The 25516-nt window shown below is 44.2% G+C and overlaps 1 protein-coding gene across 3 annotated transcripts in view; it reads right to left on the reverse strand.

Annotated features, from left to right (window-relative positions):
• Positions 1 to 1977: 1977 nt before the first annotated feature.
• Positions 1978 to 25516, reverse strand: part of CLTC (clathrin heavy chain) — a 70322-nt gene continuing 46783 nt past the window's right edge. For all 3 annotated transcript variants that reach the window (XM_069971803.1, XM_069971802.1, XM_069971804.1), the window contains 23 exons: positions 25326 to 25448; positions 24876 to 25013; positions 24636 to 24800; positions 23761 to 23941; positions 21767 to 21930; positions 18265 to 18390; positions 17182 to 17324; positions 16865 to 17099; positions 16652 to 16774; positions 16429 to 16574; positions 15361 to 15544; positions 15086 to 15278; positions 14190 to 14347; positions 13313 to 13477; positions 13117 to 13224; positions 12148 to 12315; positions 11909 to 12058; positions 11614 to 11745; positions 11358 to 11468; positions 11085 to 11255; positions 10769 to 10990; positions 3563 to 3638; positions 1978 to 3112 (listed from right to left, as the gene is read on the reverse strand). In XM_069971803.1, coding sequence (XP_069827904.1) covers positions 2988 to 3112; positions 3563 to 3638; positions 10769 to 10990; positions 11085 to 11255; positions 11358 to 11468; positions 11614 to 11745; positions 11909 to 12058; positions 12148 to 12315; positions 13117 to 13224; positions 13313 to 13477; positions 14190 to 14347; positions 15086 to 15278; positions 15361 to 15544; positions 16429 to 16574; positions 16652 to 16774; positions 16865 to 17099; positions 17182 to 17324; positions 18265 to 18390; positions 21767 to 21930; positions 23761 to 23941; positions 24636 to 24800; positions 24876 to 25013; positions 25326 to 25448 — 3507 coding nt within the window. In that variant the 3' untranslated portion in view covers positions 1978 to 2987. The remainder of the gene's footprint in view (positions 3113 to 3562; positions 3639 to 10768; positions 10991 to 11084; positions 11256 to 11357; positions 11469 to 11613; positions 11746 to 11908; positions 12059 to 12147; positions 12316 to 13116; positions 13225 to 13312; positions 13478 to 14189; positions 14348 to 15085; positions 15279 to 15360; positions 15545 to 16428; positions 16575 to 16651; positions 16775 to 16864; positions 17100 to 17181; positions 17325 to 18264; positions 18391 to 21766; positions 21931 to 23760; positions 23942 to 24635; positions 24801 to 24875; positions 25014 to 25325; positions 25449 to 25516) is intronic.

The raw sequence follows: 25516 nt of genomic DNA on the forward strand, positions 1-25516 counted from the left end.
AAAGTGGCGTTTTGCGAATATTTTATTCGCAAAATGGCCGTTTTGCCAATAAAATATTCGCAAATCGGCACTTTCCGCCGAAAATCAAGGATACGCCAAATGATACATGTCCCCCAATGTTTTAAGGGTATCAAATTTTATTTTTTTCAAGTTTATGTTCCACTCCAATCTCTCTATTATTTCAGATACTATCTCAAGATGTTGCTGAAGACAAGGAATTGTTTTTGCTACTATCAGGAAGTCGTCTAGATAAGGGATAAAGACTATGTTCTGTTTTCTTATATATGAAGCCATGTCCGCTACAATTTTTGTGAATGCCCTGGGTGCCTGCAAGACCCCGAATGGAAGAGCCCTGTACTGAAGATGAATCCACTTGTTTTTCACCCAGACTGCTACACAAAGATATCTCTGGTGTGAGACATGGATGGGTACATGGTAGTAGGCATCCTCTAGATCTATAGATGCCATCACACAGTCTGGGAATAGAAGATTTAAGGTCGACTTTAGGGTGTCCATTCAGAATCTCTTGTATTGCAGGAATTTGTTTAGGCCCTTGAGATTTATTATCACCCTGAAAGAGGCATTTGGCTTTTTTTTTTTTTACCAGAAATAGAGGTGAGTAATATCCTTTCTATTGTTCTTGTAAAGGGACTGGGACTAGGACATTCTTCTGAATTAGGGACATAACTTCTGTTTCTATGACAAGTTGTTTCGCCTTGTTTGATAATTTCCTGGTGGGGAGAAATCTGTCTCTGGGAAGACTTCTGAATTCCAGAAGAAGTCCCGAAGAAATTGAGCTGAGAACCCAAGTGGAGGCTACGCTTGTCCTGATAACCCCCATGGCCGCCTCCTAGGTTCGTTTGTTATAATAGTCAGATTTTCTGTTCGTTGGATCAGACAGAGTGGCTATGTCCTCAAATGGGAGAGAGTTTTTCTTTGCTATTTTGGCCACTGGGGCATCCATCGCAGGAACTTTGTCCCAAGCACTAGTTTCTTCTTCTTCAAACAGATATTTCCTTTTGAAGTATCTGGGATTGAAAAATTTTCTGTCGGGGTTATCCCACTCTTTATCAGTCAGGGCTTTTACGTATTTGTGCAGAGAGAATGTACAGGGTTTTTTGGGAGTCAAGCCCTCATACATAGCGTCTTCTGCAGATAACTGGATTTTCTTATCGTCAATGTTGATTGAAGCCCTGATAGCCGTAATTAGCAGGTCAGTGTCATCTGTTGGAAAAAGATTTCTACTGGATGGTCCACTATCTTGTTCCTCATCGGATGAATGTATACATTCTATTTCACCTTCTTCTAAACTTTTATCCTCCGTAGGGGGGTCGGATATGATTTCTTCTTCCATATCTACGAAGGCCACCGGTACATTAGGGGCTGTAGAGGAAGTGGGTGCCAGTACTCCCAATCCCCTTTGGGAAGCCTGATCCTCGTCCCTTACAATTTGTTTAAGGGTATCAGCTAGGGAAGACGACTCCTGAGACACTAGTTTATCAATGCATAATTGGCATATAGACTTAGCATAGTCATCAGGTACTGGGGTTCTACATTCTGCACATTCCTTATGATGTTGTTTAGTAGCAGCTTTTTTAGGTGGTTTATCAGAAACCTACAAAACATTAACATGTAAAAACTTCATATTAGAGAAGGATTGAAAACTCTCACCAATATGTCCCCCTGGTATGGGTGTGAACACCGAGACCTGCACCAACCACAACTTTTGACTTGTGTCTCTGTCAAAAGTTTTGCAAAGCAACAGGTACACTTTGAGTGACACACAATTCACTTTCTGGTCAGATTTTCTTATTCTTATAAGGTGCAAAGGGGTAAAAGCACCTCAAAATTTCTAAGACTATATCTCATGAGAAGGTAACACCCCAAGCTTGTGTTAGTAGTCAGACACAGACTCCGAATATAGAAAAGTGTGCAACATTAAAGACAAAAATCAAAACTCTTATTGTAGAATATGTCCACAGTTCAGTATTTTTATTTTATTTACTTATTTTTTTTCTTTTAAATCTGTCATCTCAAATTGCACAAACAAAACTGAACAGCATTTATAGATGTTGTTGCTTAAAAGTCTCTCCTCTGTACACTCAAACAGTGACCTAAGAACACCACAATATCCAACATACACAAACCTCAGGGAGAAGGATACACAGACTGGAATGATGGTGCCTTCTTTGTTCCTGAATGAAATGGTCCCACAAATAAAGCACAGGATACAGCACGACATAGGGCCATCTGTTCATCATGGAGTGAGCTACACACACTAGCATTATCTATATGCGCAACTGAAGATTCCCTTATGTGACCCTTTATTCTCTCTTTTCTATGTCACACAACAAAAGTGGGATAGAATATGGAGATTAGTGTTCTTGTCCTCGGCAGTCTTGCATGTGGAAATAGAAACATTTTCTTTTTTTTTTTCTTCAGAATATACAAGTAGATTTATATGCATTTAGATAAGACCGTACAGAAGCTGCGCACATACATCAATTCTGAGAGTCAATATTAACTTTTCTAACACTAAGAGTGCAAATCAGATTCTTCACAACAGACTGTTAGCATTGTTAACCCCTTCGCTACCAGACAGTGTCATGTATTGCAGGTCCTAGAAGGGGTTGCGAGTTGTATTAACCTCTATTACAGCTGAAGCTGCTGCAACTACTGGAGGGGTTACAGGCAACTCAAAAAGGAAGGGAAAAACAAAACCACAAAGCCAAAATAAAAAGGCCAGCATAAAAGAAAGCAACTAACATACAAGATTGTAATTCTTTTAGATTATGGAATGTGAAGAAAAATTAGGAAGGTGTGATCCAAATAGACTGTAAAAAATAAATTGTCCTTCATGATACAAGGATTAAAGAATCTGGAGCCAATTTCTGCAGCTTTTCCCTGCTATGGGACAGTAGGCGGAAGAGGGACGGTGGAGTTTCAGTAAGAAAATAGCCCAGGTTTAGAGATTTCACCCTTTTCTTTTACATGCTATATCCAAATCCTGGTTGGGGCTGCCCATAGGCGGGTGCAGCATAACCATAGCCAAATGCGGCTTGTGGAGGTACTGCAACACTGGGTCCTGCTGTCAGCATCAACTGGGGCTGACCTAAAAAATATAAACAAAGGTGTTACACCAAAAGTCACCAAGCCAAAGCTCATTTACAAAGTAATAATAATAATAATAGGCAGGATGGCGCTCCCGCTCTCATTAGAAAGCCACCATCAGTGTAGGAACGTATATATACAGATTACTGACGCAAAGGGGTTAACTATTCACCCTAGTATAGAGACACCGCTAGCTCGAACATTTAGGGTGCCTTCACACGTACCGTATCGCTGCGGTTTTGGTGCGATTTTTACATGCGAGTTTTGATTTTCATATGAAAATCATGGGGGGGGGGGGGGGGGGGGGGGGTTCGCGCAGTTGTAGCACATCTGTGCATGGACCGCAATCACAGAACATGTAAATGCCCCCATAGAGACGTAAAGGGAGCCACAGACATATTTAAAGAAGTTGTACAACCATATAAACAAAAGAAAGCAAAGTGTGGATTACCATAGACAATAGGCTGGGTTTCTGTAGCTTGTTCCTCCTCTTTTCTGAGGGATTCAGAGGCATCTAGTTTGTCAACCTTTAAAACAGCACAAGAAATGATGTTACATCAATGAGATTATGACCAAACAATATGAAACAAAGGATCCTATGATGAAAACGTGGAAAAGCCTTAATATTCAGAATCATATAAAATCTATAGCTACGCAAAGGCTACGTGTTACGCCACTCACAAGACTCTTGGATTTAGTATCAGCAGTGACTTTAGGAAAACGAACAGTAATGGAGTAATTGAAGCCGATACAACCACAAGAGAGATTGAGGTAACCACCTAAAACAAAGCCATGACATGGTCCGACTTGTAAGACAATAGGTCTTCACGGATTTGTACCAAAACGACTTTTAATGAACGCCAATTTTATTTCCACGGGATTGTGGGCACCAATAGGAATCTACTGTGTAAGAGGTTACAAGAACGCACGGCCTACAAGGCTGGAAGCGACATGCAGCTCATTCATATTAGTTCCAGTCTCCATTTCCCACACTAAATATTAAAAAGTATTGAAAAAAGGTTAAAACAAAGGTGTAATGTATAGAGGTATAAAATGTCCCCTGACCTCATTTACAGCCACCATTCTTCATTCTGTCTGATCATCCCTCACATGTCCTCCTCTGTGATCCACACAACTGCTGCAAAGTGACCAATTACAAATTCACTTTAAGAGATGCAGCCATGCAGCGCCTTCCCGAGTGCGGTCTGTAAAGACGAGGCACGCTGGAACTCCGAACATATCCTCCTAGATGCCTGACTCTCCCGTCAGAACAGGAAGACTGGAGAACTGAACAGCCTGGAAGACACCACCTAAACAATATGTGCATGTGCTCCTGCCCTTTCTGCAGACAAAGCACTGATACACATGCAATGATACGGACATGGTTACTAGGTTATTCATGCCATCTACCCACCACAGCCAAACTAAGGCCAAAACACTCTACGTCTATCCAGGCCACAAGCAGACAGGTGTGCAGACAATGCAAGCTGAGGTACAAGCATCTCCACATGCTCCCTGGTCCGGAGACACATTATACGTCCATATAACCTGATGGAAAGGAAGTGGTCAATGTAATCCACCAAGAGAACACACAGCTGGTGAGAGGACAGGACTATTGTGACTAGTGAAGTTGTACTCCTAGGGGGGTTTTGTTGGGTTTTTTTCATATCATATCAGTGCATTTCAGAACTTTGTAATTCTTCAGATTTTCCCCAAGCCGGGACTGGATGTTACAGTATATACTGTGATACTCTTCTCTAGCCCACCAGGACTTTCAGATAGACACGAAACAGCAAAGCATGTTATACGGTAACTAAAAAAAGCAGGAGGAGACATACAGGACGCTGGGAGGGATCAGGGGCCTAGAAGCAGTGGACGGCCGCGGGCTATGCTTACAGGGACGCCACCGCTCTGACTACTCTGCTCTCGCACCGTGTGTCATCCATGTAAACGTCAAATCTGCTCAAAAGACAAAGGCTTTTCCACAGGAGCAGCAGCGGCAATAACAAAAGTAAAAAAGAAGAACTCCTCTGGAAACATGCATTCAACACGACTTGCATCAAGTCTAATAATATGTGCATGAAAAGAAACGGCAACAGAACTGAAGCGAGGAGAGGATTCTGGCCATGGAGGGACAGGCTCATACAGCAATGCTTCCTCTATCATCCTTGCCGAGGCTGCTCTTCCATCGTGTAACACTAATGCACTTCAATTACCTGGTTTGTTTTCACACAACACACACTCACACTAGATTTCAGATGTCAGACACAGAAGGAGATTCCCCTGATGTGTTTCCAGACTCCGCCAGATTGTTCCAATGGTGTCAGATCATTTGCCAAAGAAACTACAGCATCAAAAAAGATTCTGACTCGTAGTCTGATGAACTAGGACCCCAAAATATCTAAATGGGGGGCAGTATGCTTAAGGCTGAAGAGATGCTACAGAAGATCTTCCGGCCAATACGTCAAGGATAGGGCAAGCAAGTGTGCACTACTAGTACAAGAATCATCAAAAAGTTACTGGCACAAATCTAACAGGGTGTAAACCGAACTATACTTGGGCAATAGACCGCGACACCATGGGATCTGGACCGGCTCAGGGGAAGAGAAAAACCACTACAAAATCATTCACTTCTGTGACTTTAGTTTTGGCTACGGTCAGAGAATCAGTAATGAGGATAAAAAAGATCAGGAACTGGATCACAACTCTTATAAATGTATAAAAAACTAATAATGGATAAATCTGAAGGATGGAGATACGAGCTCCGCTTATAAAGTAACGATAATCATGTAAATTATATATTAAAAAAAATAGACGTTCTGTTTAACACTGGGGGGAGTCCTACGTTAAAAAGGTTCTCTGGGCAAAATGTGCTGGTGAGCTATCCACAGGCTGCCGGCGTATCACCACCGCTACACAACATCTCCATTCAGTGTGTACTGGGACACCTATCTACAGGCTGCCGGCGTATCACCACCGCTACACAACATCTCCATTCCCTGTGTACTGGGACACCTATCTACAGGCTGACGGCGTATCACCACCGCTACACAACATCTCCATTCCCTGTGTACTGGGACACCTATCCACAGGCTGACAGCGTTATCACCACCGCTACACAACGTACAGAGACATCTGCATTCCCTGTGTAGTGGGACACCTATCTGTTAGAGGGGCGTATCACCACCACTACACAACGTACAGAGACATCTCCATTCCCTGTGTAGTGGGACACCTATCTGTTACAGAGGAGCGTATCACCACCGCTACACAACGTACAGAGACATCTCCATTCCCTGTGTAGTGGGACACCTATCTGTTAGAGGGGCGTATCACCACCACTACACAACGTACAGAGACATCTCCATTCCCTGTGTAGTGGGACACCTATCTGTTACAGAGGAGCGTATCACCACCACTACACAACGTACAGAGACATCTCCATTCCCTGTGTAGTGGGACACCTATCTGTTAGAGGGGCTATCCTGTGGACATGTCATCAATACATTCTGCCCAGAAAAACCTCTTTAAATGCAAATTGTGTAGAGCAATATGTAATTCCTTATCGCCCAATTCTACACTTCCTACCCTAAGGTGTATGGTAATTCTAGGTGGACTGATCAGCACAGGGAGTGTGCCACCTGGTGGTACAAGATGCAACTACAAGGTCTATGTATCTCATCTTTCAGATTTATGAGACGGGTCTCCCATTATTAACTGTGAGCCAATCCCTTCCATCTTCCTGAGATTAGCCGATTAGTAGCAAAACACTAGAAACAACCTAATTCTAACTATTTTAGTTCTGGTATTTTAAGGCCAGCGGAGGCTTTAGTGAGTGTTTTCTGGGGGGAGGAGGAGGAGGAGAGCAGCAGCAGGGGTAGTAATTGTAGTAGTAAAAGAAAGGAGGAGGTGGGAAACGCATGCAGATTCTTTAGACTTAGTCTTCCAGGTTTAAAGATGGAAAACAAGAATCAACTTTCACCTTTTCCTTTATTGCATCAACCTGCAAAGGAATCCAGAGGGAGCAGCTTAGAAAACCAAATCTCACAAAACAAAAAGGAAGAATAAGCAAAGAAATAAAATGAAATCGCGGCTGTTAGAGAATAAAAAAAGAAATAAAAGGAAACGTGATAAAGAGGTAACAGGCAGCATGGACTCCATGGGGTCCGGGATAGCAATATATACTATACAATATAGAGGTGGGACTGGGGCATATACATATATACTCAGCAGTGGGACAGCTACATATATACCCTCAGCAGTGGGACAGGTACATATATATATACCCTCAGTGGTGGGACAGGTACATATATATATATATATATATATATATATATATATATATATATATACCCTCAGCGGTGGGACAGGTACACCCTCAGCGGTGGGACAGGTACATATATATATATATATATATATATACCCTCAGCGGTGGGACAGGTACATATATATATATATATATACCCTCAGCGGTGGGACAGGTACATATATATATATATATATATACCCTCAGCGGTGGGACAGGTACATATATATGTATATATATATATATACCCTCAGCGGTGGGACAGGTACATATATATATATATATATATATATATATACACCCTCAGCGGTGGGACAGGTACATATATATATATATATACCCTCAGCGGTGGGACAGGTACATATATATATATATATATATATATATATATATATATATATACCCTCAGTGGTGGGACAGGTACATATATATATATATATATATATATATATATACCCTCAGTGGTGGGACAGGTACATATATATATATATATATATACCCTCAGCAGTGGGACAGGTACATATATATATATACCCTCAGTGGTAAGACAGATTATATATATATATATATATATATATACCCTCAGTGGTGGGACAGGTACATATATATATACCCTCAGCGGTGGGACAGGTCCATTAGAGATCAGAGTGGTGCACAGGTATCATGCTCCTGGAAACATGGATAGAACTGCACTGTGCTCGGTAAGCAGATAACTCCTCATCCTAACACCAACCACACACAATCATGGAGGAAACAGACAATGTAGAACAGACAACTATGCGCCAATGATGAAACAAATCCCACCCGCCTTTCTGCTTCTAATGTAAAATCAAGGGCTGAGGGCAGGCAGCCCACCTCCAGTGCTTCACCCCCGGCCAGTGCCCAGGAATATCCATGGTCAAAACTTAGAGCGAATATACCGAATTGTACATTTGCTTTAAAGAAAGTGCTCCTCTCCTTGTGTCTACGAGACCACCCCATAGACCAGCATTAGGCGTGTGCCCAGGTCACGTGACACAGAGGCGGGAGTGAATGCACTAGCATGTGTATTCTCCTGATCGCTCTCTCTAACATATCAAACGTTTTCAGCTTTGACCAAGCAGCCACCAATGGTTCCCGCTGAGACCCCCATCTGGGGGCTGCGACAAGGACATTAGGAGCTAGCAGTCCAGGGAAATCCCTTTAATCTCCGCTCCGGTCCTCCTGTAATGTCTGACAGACAAAGCTTCCAGTCAGGCTTTGCTACAGGAACTACATGATATGGGATCACCGACTGGTTAGGGAGCAGGGCACCATTACACTAGCGGCCGTGCTGTTGCTATAGTAACTGTAGCCTTAAAGTGATAGTCACCCCAGTTTTCCTGTGTTCTTTTATCATTGTCAGCCAGTGTCACTAAGGCGGGGTTTAGCATCCATTTATAGGGGCTCAATTGACACTCACTAAACCCCGCCTGGGTGACACTGACCACTGAGGAACTAGAGTGACCTAAGAGCAGAAAGACGACACAGACAAGTGTTATACAGGTATATATACGGATTGTGCTGCACCTAAGCTTGTGGATGGTGCGGAGAACAGCACATAGACGCATAGTGGGCAGCCTATACAGGTAAGTCAGGTGTGGGCAGCCTATACAGGTAAGTCAGGTGTGGGCAGCCTATACAGGCTCCTTCAGGTGTGGGCAGCCTATACAGGTAAGTCAGGTGTGGGCAGCCTATACAGGTAAGTCAGGTGTGGGCAGCCTATACAGGTAAGTCAGGTGTGGGCAGCCTATACAGGTAAGTCAGGTGTGGGCAGCATATACAGGTAAGTCAGGTGTGGGCAGCATATACAGGCTCCTTCAGGTGTGGGCAGCCTATACAGGTAAGTCAGGTGTGGGCAGTATATACAGGTGAGTTAGGTGTGGGCAGCATATACAGGCTCCTTCAGGTGTGGGCAGTATATACAGGTGAGTTAGGTGTGGGCAGCCTATACAGGTGAGTTAGGTGTGGGCAGCATATACAGGTGAGTTAGGTGTGGGCAGCATATACAGGTGAGTTAGGTGTGGGCAGCATATACAGGTGAGTTAGGTGTGGGCAGCATATACAGGTGAGTTGGGTGTGGGCAGCATATACAGGTGAGTCAGGTGTGGGCAGCATATACAGGCCCCTTCAGGTGTGGGCAGCATATACAGGCCCCTTCAGGTGTGGGCAGCATATACAGGCCCCTTCAGGTGTGGGCAGCATATACAGGCCCCTTCAGGTGTGGGCAGCATATACAGGCCCCTTCAGGTGTGGGCAGCATATACAGGCCCCTCTTCAGGTGTGGGCAGCATATACAGGCCCCTCTTCAGGTGTGGGCAGCATATACAGGCCCCTTCAGGTGTGGGCAGCATATACAGGCCCCTCCAGGTGTGGGCAGCATATACAGGCCCCTTCAGGTGTGGGCAGCATATACAGGCCCCTTCAGGTGTGGGCAGCATATACAGGTGAGTTGGGTGTGGGCAGCATATACAGGTGAGTCAGGTGTGGGCAGCATATACAGGCCCCTTCAGGTGTGGGCAGCATATACAGGCCCCTCTTCAGGTGTGGGCAGCATATACAGGCCCCTCTTCAGGTGTGGGCAGCATATACAGGCCCCTTCAGGTGTGGGCAGCATATACAGGCCCCTTCAGGTGTGGGCAGCATATACAGGCCCCTTCAGGTGTGTGCATATATAACTGCATTAGGAGGCTTCTTCTCATATAATGTTGTGTACAGCAATAGAAAGCGCTACAGAAAAAGCAGATTAAAAAAACAGCAAAAAGATGCTCCACACAATCCCATATCCGAGACTCCTCTGCTGGCCCAAATGGTGCTAAAAAAGCCGCTATCAAACCATAGTAACCGCTATCACCAATAGGTACAAATCTGTTGTGCAGCACTAGTCATCCGTCTCTCCACACCACCATTGTGAGCAGGAATAGTTTGTTGTGCCTGACTACGTCTTCATACAATCTGCCACTTTCGCGGTGTTCTGCTGGGAGCAGGAACATGATGACCCTTCTATATAGATATAGCTTATATCATTCTTATCAGACTGATCGGCTATAGTTAGGAGACACCACGTTTTCCGTCTTGCATAAAATAGGACATCTTTCAGATGGTGACTTTGCATGTGTTTATCCTACTAGACCAAACCCCAGCTGCTGATTCACCAATACTTATGTTCAGCCATATTCCCTCGGGCACTGTCCACAGCCACCTGCATTAACAGGACTTAACCATCCAGAACGGAGAACGCCATGAGCGCAGTCACATGACGGACAGGATGCCGCACTTCTATAATCTCTTCATATATCCCACTAGAATGAAAACGCTTTTTCAGGTTCTTACCTTGCTCAAATACTCCCTCATGACCTGGATGAAGTAGGGCATGGCAAAGTCCATGATATTGTGCCGCCATGCAGTCTCCAGCACCACATCTGGGCGCAGCAGGTCATAACACGTGAAGAGACAGGCGGCAAAGCACTCCTTTTTCCCCTCCACCAAAAACCACTGCAAAAGTTCCTCTGCCAGTTCTGTGTCTTTGGATTCGGAGGCGTACTGCATGGCATCCTGGGAGAGGAAGGTTGTCAATGTAAAACATCTAGGGCTGAGCTATTATTTCAGGGTGTTGGGGCTGCAGCAGGAGAAGGCTTTATATATCTACCTTATAGAGCCGGTCTTTCTTACACAGCTCCACGCTCTGTTTCCAGCGGTTGTTACCCTTGAAAAGGTACGCGGCAATCCTTCTAAATTCAATCAGCTCGTGCTTCTCCAAACGTTGAGCAAGAGATATGTTGTCGAAGTTGTCATAAGCATCTATAGATGTACGAAGTGCCTAAAAGATAAAGATGATTTTTTACTAAACCTAAAGCCAAGGATCTAAGAATGTAATAATACAAGCTGAATTTCGATGTAAGATTAGAGTAAAATGTGTCACCTGGTAGTCCTCTTCTGTTATGAACAGATTGTTAAGAGCCTCGTTGACGGATTTGTTGTTGTGATTCTGCACGGAGCGGAGGTACGGCTTTACTAGAGGAAGCTGCTTCACCTTCAAGAAAGAAAACAAGAATGTAAAAAAGAAAAAAAAATCCACACAGGTGAGCCACTGTTTTTGGAAGAAAGCAGCTACATGTTTTTAGGTTTCTGAATCCTTGAATGGAATACGTATATCCGCAGATGTCCTGCGACCTTACCTTGCTGAAGTAGTTGACAGCGCGGGTGTGGTCCAGTCGTGGAGACAAGACCATCAACAGATCGTTCAGCAATAGCGGCTTGAATTCCAGATAAAACTGTATCGCTCTATAATACAGCTCCACATTCGCCACCTTAAGAAACAGACAGAAACCACTTAAATTGGATAAATAAGAAAAGACTATGCTCTAGGCCTCCTATATCCAGCTCTCCACTGTACCTCCGTATGCATTATAATGGATGCCCATCACATACAACTATTAGCGGCACGGCTGTCAGAAGCGATTGCAGCGTTACCTTTGTGATAATATCTTTGAATTGTCCTTCCTTCCAGGCGTCTGTGGGGTGACTCATCATTGTGATAATGGCGTTATCATACTCCTCATACTTATCATACAGGAAGACCAGCTCCGCCCAGAGGTGAGCCTGCTCTGCCGCTCTCAGCACCTGCCATAGAAGACGTAACGTTAGTGATGGTGTCCCACGCTCCGCCTCACTCCACACCTAAGGATCAGCTATAAGATGATGGAGCCCACCTTGGGGATGTTGACTCGGGACCAGAACAGCTCCAGGTGCTCTCTCATCTTTTGTGGCTTGAACTTGGAGTACAGAATGGCAAGCTCAGTGAACATGCCCATGTGTGCCCGCTCCAGCCCCAGAGCTGCTTCCAGCATGGTGATCAGCTCCTCAAAGTAACCACGATCCTAGAAAAACACACAAGTGAGAGTAAGTCTAATTTCCTGATTCATTGTACCAGTGGTGGCTATTACTATACTACAGCCATATTATATATATATATATATATTACTATACTACAGCCACATTATATACATATATTACTATACTACAGCCATATTATATATATATATATTACTATACTACAGCCACATTATATATAGAGATGTATATATTACAGTACCAGTGGTGGCTATTACTATACTACAGCCATATTATATATATACATATATTACTATACTACAGCCACATTATATACATATATTACTATACTACAGCCATATTATATATAGAGATGTATATATTACAGTACCAGTGGTGGCTATTACTATACTACAGCCATATTATATATAGAGATGTATATATTACAGAACCAGTGGTGGCTATTACTATACTACAGCCACATTATATACATATATTACTATACTACAGCCACATTATATACATATATTACTATACTACAGCCATATTATATATAGAGATGTATATATTACAGTACCAGTGGTGGCTATTACTATACTACAGCCATATTATATATAGAGATGTATATATTACAGAACCAGTGGTGGCTATTACTATACTACAGCCATATTATATACATATATTACTATACTACAGCCACATTATATACATATATTACTATACTACAGCCATATTATATACATATATAACTGTACCAGTGGTGGCTATTACTATACTACAACCTATATATATTACTGTACAGGTGAATCCAAACAGACCGAGAAAGCAGGCAATGTCTCTTTAGTTACCTGATAGTAGTTTATTAGCTCCTCTAGTTCATCAGCATGTACCACAATGTGGAGGCCGCACATCTGGGCAAGACGGAACTCCTTACCGTCTACACAGGCAAAGCAAACCTAAGAAAAGAAGATGTCAGCCACATTATAGTGGGAGATAGACTCAGGCCACAAAAGCCACAAGACTTGCTGCTAAGCGGCTTCTCACCTCTTTCCAGGTGCGGGTGCTGTTTGCTTTCCGGGCTCCGTCCACAGCAGCCTGATATTCTCCCAGATGGACGAGGGTGGACGCCAAACGGCCAAAATTGGAGACATTATTGTAGAGCAGCTTTGCAGCATCATACATCTTCTCATCATAGCATCTATCACCAACCTGAGAGGAGGGAAACCAAAGGGAACGGTCAGGAAAACCAAACTACATAGTATTACTACACCAGCCTCCAGGTGCTCCCTCCTCACAGTACCAGGGAACTGAGGAATCGGCATGAAAGCACAGGGTACAGATGGAGGTCACATTATAAAGAGGACTATGGCTAAAGCATATAAACATAAGAAGTTCTGAATTAATATGGAAGGAGGTCGACTGTCTCCAAGAACCTGTCCATTTCTATGGGAAGTGTAATGCTTCCTATCACCTGGGGGAGTGCTGCAGAGACATTCAGCACTTGCTACAATGCTCCACGCCAGGTTACAGCCGACTGCTGGAGCTCCCGACCACAAGGCCTCTGACCAGAAAAGAATAATTATCCATTCCAAGTGTCTAGTGACTAAGCATGTGGATGTTCTATTCTTCCTTACTGTATGGGGCCTATGGTGTCCTACCTGTTCTCTCCAATCCTCCCTATACACATGAAGGTTCTGCACTGCTTACTGTTCCTGTGCTCTCTATGGGGAGGAGAGGAGTAAGCAGCAGCCAGACTGCTCTGGCAGCGGCTTATCTATCCTAGCACAAAGGGGTTAGGCAGTGAAAATGTATCATGTTTGATCATCTTGGACCTTTCTCTGCGAGTTTGGCCAACCAAAGGAGGCAACCTCAGACAGGATGAAACACTACTACTACCAGGACTGAGAGAAATCAAACTTACTTGTTGAATATGAGCATTGTTTGGTCCATTAATAAACTCCTCAAGTTCAGTAAGACGGTTGGTTTTAGCGAGAGCAAATATGAGCTCTGTTTCTACATAGGACTCCCTTGCCTTCTTTCGGGCCATTTGCAGGTATTTAACAAGTTCTTCCCAATTTCCTTAAAAAAAAAAAAAAAAAAAAAAAACATATCAGAGACAATGACTATCCGCTGGATTTTCATGACTGGTTTAGTACTCTGTACCACCGCCACCCCGAGATGCTCTGCAGGTCCCGACACTCGCTCTACAATCCCGATCCAAGAATGGAATTAGTTTTAGATGTTTTTGTTAAACATAGGCCGCATGCACACGGTCAGTATTTTTTATAAGTTCATTTCTGTAAATCTTTTTTTCTTAACATGTGAATTATAACTCATCCGCATTTTTTTTAATGGAAATACCAACGCCAAACAGGTTACTATCCATTAAAAATAGAGGACCCCATTGATTTCTATGAGATGATGCATAAAAAAAATAATCTAGGTCTGCCCTAGGATGTGTCATTTTTTTACCTTTGGTTTGCGGCTTTGTAATCAACCCATCGTGTGAACAGCCCAATAGACGACAATGTGCACTAACTGACCGGTAGATTACGGGATGTGTGAATAAGGCCATAGAGTGTGGAACAAATCCCAAGAGAGCCGGATGTGTAAGAGCATCATAAGACGACTTTGGGCTGAGCGCTGCATGTCACGTCTTCTTACACCAATCTGCATTAAACCGCAGTGTTCCTGATTCTAGAAAGCCCCAGACACCTTTGAGTGGCAGCGGGTCCGGCCAACAGTAGTCTAAGATGTATGGGGCCTTAATTCATGACATTCAGCTGTAGTAAGCGGCATGAAGGAACACAAACCTACCACTAGCATTGGCAGCCTGGACCACTTCCATGTAAGAAGAAGGGTCGTCTGCTTTGATGTAGGAGTCGATGGCTTCCTTGACCATTCCTTTCTGCAGCTGGGCCTTTGCCAGTTGGCTCCACACAGCCGGCTCATTGCAGCGCTCAGCAAATTCATAAGCGCGGTCCAAATTCCCAATGTGCTCAATCAAAACCTAAAACATATGAGAAGGTCAGTAAAGTCTCGGTGCAGGTGAGAAGTCTGGCAATAAGCTGAATGAGAAGCTATTGCCGCACCTGTATGGCAGAAGTGTTGACATCGAATTTCCTGAAGATGGCGAAGGCTTCCTCATACAGCTCATTACTGATGGCGATATTGGCAATATCCGGAGCATCATAATTATCTAACCGGTTGATATACTCCATAACTCTGGTGCGATCAGCTTTAATAGCAGTCAGGATCAGCAAGTTCTGCAGATTTCTGAGGAGGGAAAGTAGATAAAGTGGAGAAACCTCAAACGGAGTGTTGAAACTTTCCAGACAAAGCAGAAGAGCAAACGGTGAGCAGGTTAGTAAGGGCCCTATTCCACCGGACGATTATCGTTCAGATTATCGTTAAATCATTCAAATCTAAACAATAATCGTTCGGTTGAAATGTAGTTAAGGATTAACGACCGAACGAGAAATCGTTGATCGCTTTATAAGACCTGGACCTATTTTTATCGTTGCTCGTTCGCAAAACGTTCGCATTGAATAAGACATCGTTCGGTCGTTTGCAATAGATACGAACGCAATAGCGAATAAATAGCAAAGAAAAACGATCGCAATTACGATCATAAGTAACGATTATCGTTCCATGGAAATGAGTGAACGTTTTCAGGTCTTTCGCAATAGCGGTCGTTTGAGATCGTTAACGACTATGCCCTAAGACTGTAACACTAGGGGTCCTGTTATTATTAGGCAGAACTATCCACTCCAGAGCCGTCATTATTAGGCAGAACTATCCACTCCAGAGCAGTCATTCAGCAGCCCCGTCATTATTAGGCAGAACTATCCACTCCAGAGCCGTCATTATTAGGCAGAACTATCCACTCCAGAGCAGTCATTCAGTGATCCGCACACTGGCAGGGGGGTCCAGGAGCAGGTTGCAGCACTAAATATAAGGTCTTTATTATGGTACCCCCCCGCACCCCCTGATGGAAGTTTTTTGACTTTACTGCTCTATCACAGCTTTTTGCTTCGGGTTACGTGTTACAGTTGTAGTTGCTCCTCATGGCGGCCGCATGGCCATGGCTTTATATGACTGCGGCCTCTGAAAGCATGCGCACGTTTCCAATATCCTGAGCAAACACTATCCAAATGTACCTGTGTTCACTGAAAACGGAATTATCCAGAACAATCTTCTCCAACAGCTCAATGAGTTCATTGGGAAGGTCTGCAGTCATGAAAGCTTTGACAGTAACTGAGACTTCTTCTGGATCCTGAGTTTCTGACAGCGCCGTCTGGACAACCTGAGAAGAAAGAACATGGCTTTATTTGGGGAAACAAAGAAACGTCTCATCCTTGTAGTACAAGTCCTAGGACATACCTGATCAATGAGAGGCCTTCTGTACGGATTGCTCTCTAACAGTACACTGGCCCACAGCTCGGGGTCCTTACGGCGTACCAAATATCTGGAGAGGCTTTTGAAAAGGGAGTTCTCATTGCAAACCTAAAGAGGAACAATCCCAAATAACCGAGGATTAGAGACCAATCATATGGCAGGTCACATTGCCGCACAGATCACACATATAGGACGTACATTGATGAGCTCCAGGTCACACTGCCCTCTCTCATACGCCACACAGGCCAGATGGGGATCTCGCTTTTCACAATACTTTCCAACCACCCGGCTGTCGTAATACGGGTTCTCACGCAGGAAACGCTCCGGGTTGTTATTACTGTCGATGTAAATCTTGGCCAGAGCATTGTGTGTGGCCGGCTCTTCACAGCCCTCATGAATCCGAGACTCCAACCATGGCAGAAGCAACTTCAACCTGAAAAGTATATCAATAACCGATTGATAGGCCAATAATCGTTATACAAGTACAGTAACACTAAGGAAGGTTGGGAACCTACCGATTCCTTTTTTCAACTTCAGCAACAAGCTCATCGGTGGAGAACTGTCCCCTCACCACAAGGATGAGGCTCTTGATCACATCCTCAGAACAATCCACATCTAACAAGCCGCCAATAACCACAGGCAAGCGGCTAGGGTTAACCTTAAAGAAAGAAAAAAGGTCATCCCAGAAGGGGACAGCGCCGAACATAAGAAATAAAGGAGGCGTCTCATTGAAACAAGTCGGCAGCTCTTCCTCGCCCTCCTTCTTGCTACACAGACAGATTTATCTGAAGCCAAAGCCAGGAACAGACTATAAACAGAACAGGTCATAAAAGGAAAGTCAGATTTTTCTTTTCAAATCCATTTCTGGCTTTGGCTTCTGAAATCTGTCAGATAAATCTCTGCGTAATGGTGGCCTTAGCTACATAGTTAAGGTTGAAAGAAGACAAGAGCCCATCAGGTTTAACCTACAGAAACCCTACTGTGCTAAAGGCAAAACCCCCCATGAGGCAGATGACAATTGCCCCATCACAGGGAGAAACTTCTTCCCAACTCCAATGGTGATCAGAATAATCCCTGATCAGCGTCCAATAACGTCATCTAGTGCCCAGAACCTGTAATACTAAGAAGCTTCCGGGCCTCCCTTGCACGTATTTAATGAATCAGCCATGACAGCATCTTGTGGCAGAGAGTTCCATAGTCTCACTGCTCTTACAGTAAAGAATATATAGAGTGCCATAGTGTCACTGCTCTTACAGTAAAGAATATAGAGAGTACCATAGTCTCACTGCTCTTACAGTAAAGAATATAGAGAGTGCCATAGTCTCATTGCTCTTACAGTAAAGAAGTGTCTGTGCTGATGTGCTGCCTGGCACTGATCACTAAAGTTCGGTTTACTAATCAGTGCCAGGCAGCAGCTGCCAAGGCTAATAAAAGAATGGGATGCATTTTTTCCTTGACTCCTATAACCTATATAGCAGAGAGATGTAGCGGCAGGATAGATGCCGGGGCTCCTAGGAAAACATACGACACTTACAAACCTTTCCTTAAAAGCAAAAAATCAGTAACATGACATTTCATGGGGAGAGAAGACCTCTTACCTTCTGTACATAAATTTCAATATATTTCTGGAGATTATTTCTGTAGAGATACAGGACCAGATCATGGACAAAGTCAAAGCGGTCGCAGACGATGATGAGCGGCAGCTGGTCTGTAAGTTTAGCTTCCTGCAACAATTCAGAAAACAGGAAACATTTAAAAAGGCGTCCAAAGAGCCTGATCACTAGGCTAGCCGAGCGACAGCGCAAAACATGGAGGGACACGGAGCTGTATCTGACACCAATGTAGTAGTAGTAGCAGAGCTATGCTCATACTGGAGGCTGAACCAGATTGCTAGGCCTCTAAGATAACCGTATAAAACAGAAGAAGAAGATGTCCCCACAGGACAATCCTACACACACAATGACACCAAGGAGGAGGAGGGGGAGAGCCGTATTACCTTGTACATGTCCTGCTCATTCCACAGACAAAGGGAAAAGCACAAGAGACAATAACGTCCATCAGGAAAAGCGTCAAATACAGTCAAATGCTTCTAAATGGGGAAACTACGTCTACAGCGTGAGCGCAACTGCAGAGCCTGCAGTGTAAGATCAGGTTATGGGGGGACTCCGAGCGTGGGAAACATGGTCTACACCAGGGGTCTCAAACTCAATTTACCCAGGGGCCGCTGGAGGTAGAGTCTGGGTGAGGCTGGGCCGCATCAGGGTTTCCACAAGAAAAGCTCTTACAAAAACATTCCAATGTCATCAAATGGTTTCTCTCCCCCTGCTTTTCTCCGCTGTTTCTTTTCCCATCCCCAGGTTTCTCCCCCCCCCCCCCCCCCAGGTTTCTCTCCCCAATCCCCAATTTTCTCTCCCTCCTGCTTCTACCCCATCCCCATGTTTCTCCCCCATCCCCAGGCTTCTCTCCCCCCTGCTTCTCTCCCCCCCCCCCCCATCCCCATACTTCTCTCCCCCATGCTTTTCGGGTTGATTGGATGCATGCACCACGCTCCCGGTCTCCGCTGATTGGATAGGAGGAGCACGTCCGGGCGCTACAGGCAGCCAGTAGGTGAGGCGGACAGCAGCGGGGCAGACGATATCCGGACTCCAGGGACAGCACACACCACAGCAGCACATCACTCAGGGGCCTGCTTTATGACAGGCTGCAAACGAATAATGTGGGCGGCGGCATGGGCCCCCCCCCCCCCCGGAGCCTCGGGCGGCCCCTCAAAACTCCCACATTATAATCCTCCACTGTCAGTGACACAGGGCCGCACTTACAATAAAGTTACCATTGAATTGGGGGCCGCAAACTAGTGTCCCGCGGGCTGCGAGTTTGAGACCCCTGGTCTACACAGTCAGATGGCCGCCCCGACGGCACCCTGTACGATGGCCGCCCATTCACATCCCAGAGGCTTCACATGTCCAACCAGTGCTCACAGGCGTTGGGTTCAATGTTACACATCTGGTGGACCTGCCCCTATAGCCCCTATACACCATGGTAACATGCTCCCAGGTTCTTTATCACCACTAAAAGGAATCATTTGGGCTTCTTTTAAATGGAAACCTGTCACATTATTCCCAGATTTTGGAAATCCTCCTCCCTTCAGACCAATGTGGGCAGATGCCCTCAGTTTCTTGATGACGAAGAAGGAGCTAAGACAACTGGCCCAGATTTAATCCTCTCCCACACTTGGTATCCTCTACATGAGCCTCCAGTACTAACCTCCTCCCTGCTCCTCCTCCTCCTCCTCCTCCAGTACTAACCTCCTCCCTGCTCCTCCTCCTCCTCCAGTACTAATCTCCTCCCTCCTCCTCCTCCTCCAGTACTAATCTCCTCCCTCCTCCTCCTCCAGTACTAATCTCCTCCCTCGTCCTCCTCCTCCGGTACTAATCTCCTCTCTCCTCCTCCTCCTCCTCCAGTAATAACCTCCTCTCTCCTCCTCCTCCTCCAGTACTAACCTCCTCTCTCCTCCAGTACTAACCTCCTCTCTCCTCCTCCTCCTCCAGTAATAACCTCCTCTCTCCTCCTCCTCCTCCAGTACTAACCTCCTCTCTCCTCCAGTACTAACCTCCTCTCTCCTCCAGTACTAACCTCCTCTCTCCTCCTCCTCCTCCTCCTCCTCCAGTACTAACCTCCTCTCTCCTCCTCCTCCTCCAGTAATAACCTCCTCTCTCCTCCTCCTCCTCCAGTACTAACCTCCTCTCTCCTCCTCCTCCTCCTCCTCCAGTACTAACCTCCTCTCTCCTCCTCCTCCTCCTCCAGTACTAACCTCCTCTCTCCTCCTCCTCCTCCAGTACTAACCTCCTCTCTCCTCCTCCTCCTCCAGTACTAACCTCCTCTCTCCTCCTCCTCCAGTACTAACCTCCTCTCTCCTCTCTCCTCCTCCTCCAGTACTAATCTCCTCCCTCCTCCTCCTTCAGTACTAATCTCCTCCCCCCTCCTCCTCCTCCAGTACTAATCTCCTCCCTCCTCCTCCTCCTCCAGTACTAATCTCCTCCCTCCTCCTCCTCCAGTACTAATCTCCCTCCTCCTCCTCCAGTACTAATCTCCCTCCTCCTCCTCCTCCTCCAGTACTAATCTCCCTCCTCCTCCTCCAGTACTAATCTCCCTCCTCCTCCTCCAGTACTAATCTCCCTCCTCCTCCTCCAGTACTAATCTCCCTCCTCCTCCTCCAGTACTAATCTCCCTCCTCCTCCTCCAGTACTAATCTCCCTCCTCCTCCTCCAGTACTAACCTCCTCTCTCCTCCTCCTCCAGTACTAATCTCCCTCCTCCTCCTCCACTACTAATCTCCCTCCTCCTCCTCCAGTACTAATCTCCCTCCTCCTCCTCCAGTACTAATCTCCCTCCTCCTCCTCCAGTACTAATCTCCCTCCTCCTCCTCCAGTACTAATCTTCCTCCTCCTCCTCCAGTACTAATCTCCCTCCTCCTCCTCCAGTACTAATCTCCCTCCTCCTCCTCCAGTACTAATCTCCCTCCTCCTCCTCCAGTACTAATCTCCCTCCTCCTCATCCAGAAAAAACGCCACTAAAAACACTAAAATGGAAGCATTTTGTTATTTTGGCTCATAAATGCTGCAGCGTTATCTGAGAGTCAACAAGGAAGAAGCAAAACAATAGAAAAAGGAAGTTTTCTACTTTCGCGTCTTTTTCAGGGCAGATTGTACTGGAAAAAACGCAGGGTAAAAAACACCAACACTAATTTACACTAAAGTGAGAAAAGAAAAAAAAGGCCACAGTGCAGAATGTGTCCAAAGGAAACTGGATCAGTGTTTCTCCCTGTAACTGTAGCTACCTGCCCGGCCTTCTCTATCGAGGGTCTGGCTGTGTCTGGCTCCACGCTATCCAATTCCACCGCTGTATATATCCACTACTGCAGCACCAAAGTGCTACATAAATAATACATGTGGAGCAACCAGACGTTCTAGGATATCGGGTGACCAGCAAAACGTTAACGGGGGGGAATCTGCTTACAGGTTTCCCATCCGACAACCTATATTACTACTTACCATCTACTGGCACATTCTATAAAGCCCCGATATAATTCCATCACTATTACCTTAAGGAAGTTCTTCACACGTTCTGGGTCATAGCAGTTACTCTCTCGGCAAATTCTCTCTACTTCTTTTATCTGACCAGTCTTGCAGGCGGCCTGAATGTACTTGAAGTGAACATCGGGATCTTGGCTGAAGTTAACAATAGATCCCAGGAAATAAAACAGCCCTAAAAGAAAGGAGGTAAATAAAACACAATATCACCTCATAGTAATGATACCCAACACCTAATAATAATGACACCTAATACTAATAGTAATACTAATGACACCCAACACCTAATAATAATGACACCTAATACTAATAATAATGACACCTAATACTAATAATAATGACACCTAATACTAATAATAATGACACCTAATACTAATGACACCCAACACCTAATAATAATGACACCCAACACCTAATAATGACACCTAATACTAATAGTAATACTAATGACACCCAACACCTAATAATAATGACACCCAACACCTAATAATAATGACACCTAATACTAATAGTAATACTAATGACACCTAATACTAATAGTAATACTAATGACACCCAACACCTAATAATAATGACACCCAACACCTAATAATGACACCTAATACTAATAGTAATACTAATGACACCCAACACCTAATAATAATGACACCCAACACCTAATAATGACACCCAACACCTAATAATAATGACACCCAACACCTAATAATAATGACACCTAATACTAATAGTAATACTAATGACACCTAATACTAATACTAATGACACCTAATAATAATGACACCTAATACTAATAGTAATACTAATGACACCCAACACCTAATAATAATAATGACACCAAATACAAATAGTAATACTAATGACACCCAACACCTAATAATAATGACACCCAACACCTAATAATGACACCTAATACTAATACTAATGACATCTAATAATAATGACACCTAATACTAATAATAATGACACATAATACTAATAATAATGACACCTAATAATAATGACACCTAATACTAATAATAATGACACATAATACTAATAATAATGACACATAATACTAATAATAATGACACATAATAATAAAGACACCTAATACTAATAATGACACCTTATAATAATGACACCTAATACTAATAGTAATACTAATGACACCTAATAATAATGACACCTAATACTAATAATGACACCTTATAATAATGACACCTAATACTAATAGTAATACTAATGACACCTAATAATAATGACACCTAATACTAATAATAATGACACCTAATACTAATAATAATGACACCTAATAATAATGACACCTAATACTAATGACACCTAATACTAATGACACCTAATACTAATGACACCTAATACTAATGACACCTAATACTAATGACACCTAATACTAATGACACCTAATACTAATGACACCTAATACTAATGACACCTAATAAAACAAATAATGATGATACCAAACACCTAATAATAATGACACCTAATACTAATAGTAATACTAATGACACCCAACACCTAATAATAATGACACCTAATACTAATAGTAATACTAATGACACCCAACACCTAATAATAATGACACCTAATACTAATAGTAATACTAATGACACCCAACACCTAATAATAATGACACCTAATACTAATAGTAATACTAATGACACCCAACACCTAATAATAATGACACCTAATACTAATAGTAATACTAATGACACCCAACACCTAATAATAATGACACCTAATACTAATAGTAATACTAATGACACCCAACACCTAATAATAATGACACCTAACACCTAATAAAACAAATAATGATGATACCTAACACCTAATACTACTGATCCTCCTCCCCCCCCCCCTCTCTCTCTGGGTGTATAGCAGCAGTTTGTACCCGGTCCCACTGCTTGTAACTCCAGATGAATGACCGTAAGACACGAGACCCCGTCTCTACTTCTAGGCTGGTTTCCACGCACGGTTATGATGTGAGGTCCCGCCTCTCGCTACCCACCTTCAAAACTCTTAAACGACTCAAAAAGTTCAATCAGAGACTGTGTAGAGAGCTGCTCGTGGTATTTGGAGGCCACTTGTACACATATCTGCAGGTTTTGCCGGATGTTTGCAGAAAGCATTGCACGCAAGCACTCCAGAGAGTCTTCCACCGACAGAGAGCCAAAATAATTAACAAGCCACTGGGAAAAGAAACCAGAAGTCATCAGGTTACAGAGATTCCATTCCTTTACAATCCATTCTATATGTAACATTACAGTGTGTGTCCTGTACACTGCACGTACTGGGGGGGGGGGGGAAGCATGTACACATCGCCACCGCATTTAGGAATCCCTGGAGTAACATATACACACACACACATATATATATAATCCTACTTGGCGAGTACCAGCTACTATAAACAACCGGCACTCACTAATGACAGACATCTGCGATCATGCTGATGTTGGTCATTTAACAACTTAAAATGTGGTTAATCACAACCCTACGACGTAAATGCCTTGCGGACCTCTGTGCCTGGTGTCCAGCACCTCTGCAATGCGCTGACCATAGGTGCTGCTTGGTTACAATGGCAGCCAGAGGACTGATAGGAGTCTGCCTCAGGCAAGCTGCTCCAGATGAGCAGTTATGGGACTGACCAATTCTTTGCTTTTATAATCTAATCTAATAGGTCAGACAATTCTACACAAGGCCATACTGGACAAGGGGTTTTTTGTTTTTGTTTTTTTTGGGGGGGGCTGCTTTTAGGGGTATTAGGGGCAGTTCTCTGTTGTAGCTAGCGGGTGTGGAGTGACACGACCCCTGAACATGACCCACACATCCCCAATGAACCCTAAGCGGGTTGATCAGCTGCAGGTAAGCAGATGCATGACTTACCTCTGGATTAAGAAGGTGAGTGTGGACAACAGCTCGCTTGATGTCATACAGATCTGTGAAGTGTTCCAGAGCTCTCTGCAGCAGGCCAGCCTTCTCACACAGTTGGGCAATGTGGGCACGATCATAGTGTGTAAACATCTGGTTGCCCAAGATAGCATCTGCCACCTACATGGAAAGAGGCAAATTAGCACTAAACCCCATTGCAATTCAATGTCCGAGCTGTAAGAGTCTGGCGACTACCTGAGGAGCGTGCATTAGGTTCATCTCAAGCAAGCGTGTCTGCAGGGGCCCCTCACTCGGACGGTTGTTCTTCAGAGCATCCAGTAGGAAAGCGGTGCACTGCTGGATAAGGTTGTATTCCATGAACACATCCACAATCTGTGGGAGGAATACATAGTTACTGTGGCATCGTACACTCACCCAATGCCTTCCTGTACAGAGCCCGTGTCATTATCTCTCATAGTCCTGAGCACAGTCTCTAATAAGACAACACGTTCTGTTCTGAGGACATCACTTGTCAGCCGTCACCTCAGAGGCAGGATTACAATCTGACACCTCTAATATAAATGGCAGATTCACAATAGGTGATGTACCAGCTTCCCCTCCCTGCACACAGATCTCAGGCAAACCACTCCGATCACGGAACTCCTCATATAAATACTCTACAAGCAGCAGCGTCCCTCTCTTTACCTGCGTGATATCAGCAAGGGGCTCCTCATCCTGAACCAACATCTGAGCAAACTGTTGGCCTTGATCTGGGTTGATTCTCATCACATTTCTCAGCAGGAAGATCCAGTCAGGGGTGTAGCCGACCTGTCACACAAAGTGTGTAAATCCACACTATATCATCTACTAACACAAGACAAATGGCACAAAGAAGA

Source organism: Dendropsophus ebraccatus, chromosome 5 (assembly GCF_027789765.1).
Source record: "Dendropsophus ebraccatus isolate aDenEbr1 chromosome 5, aDenEbr1.pat, whole genome shotgun sequence".
Taxonomy (NCBI): Eukaryota; Metazoa; Chordata; class Amphibia; order Anura; family Hylidae; genus Dendropsophus; species Dendropsophus ebraccatus.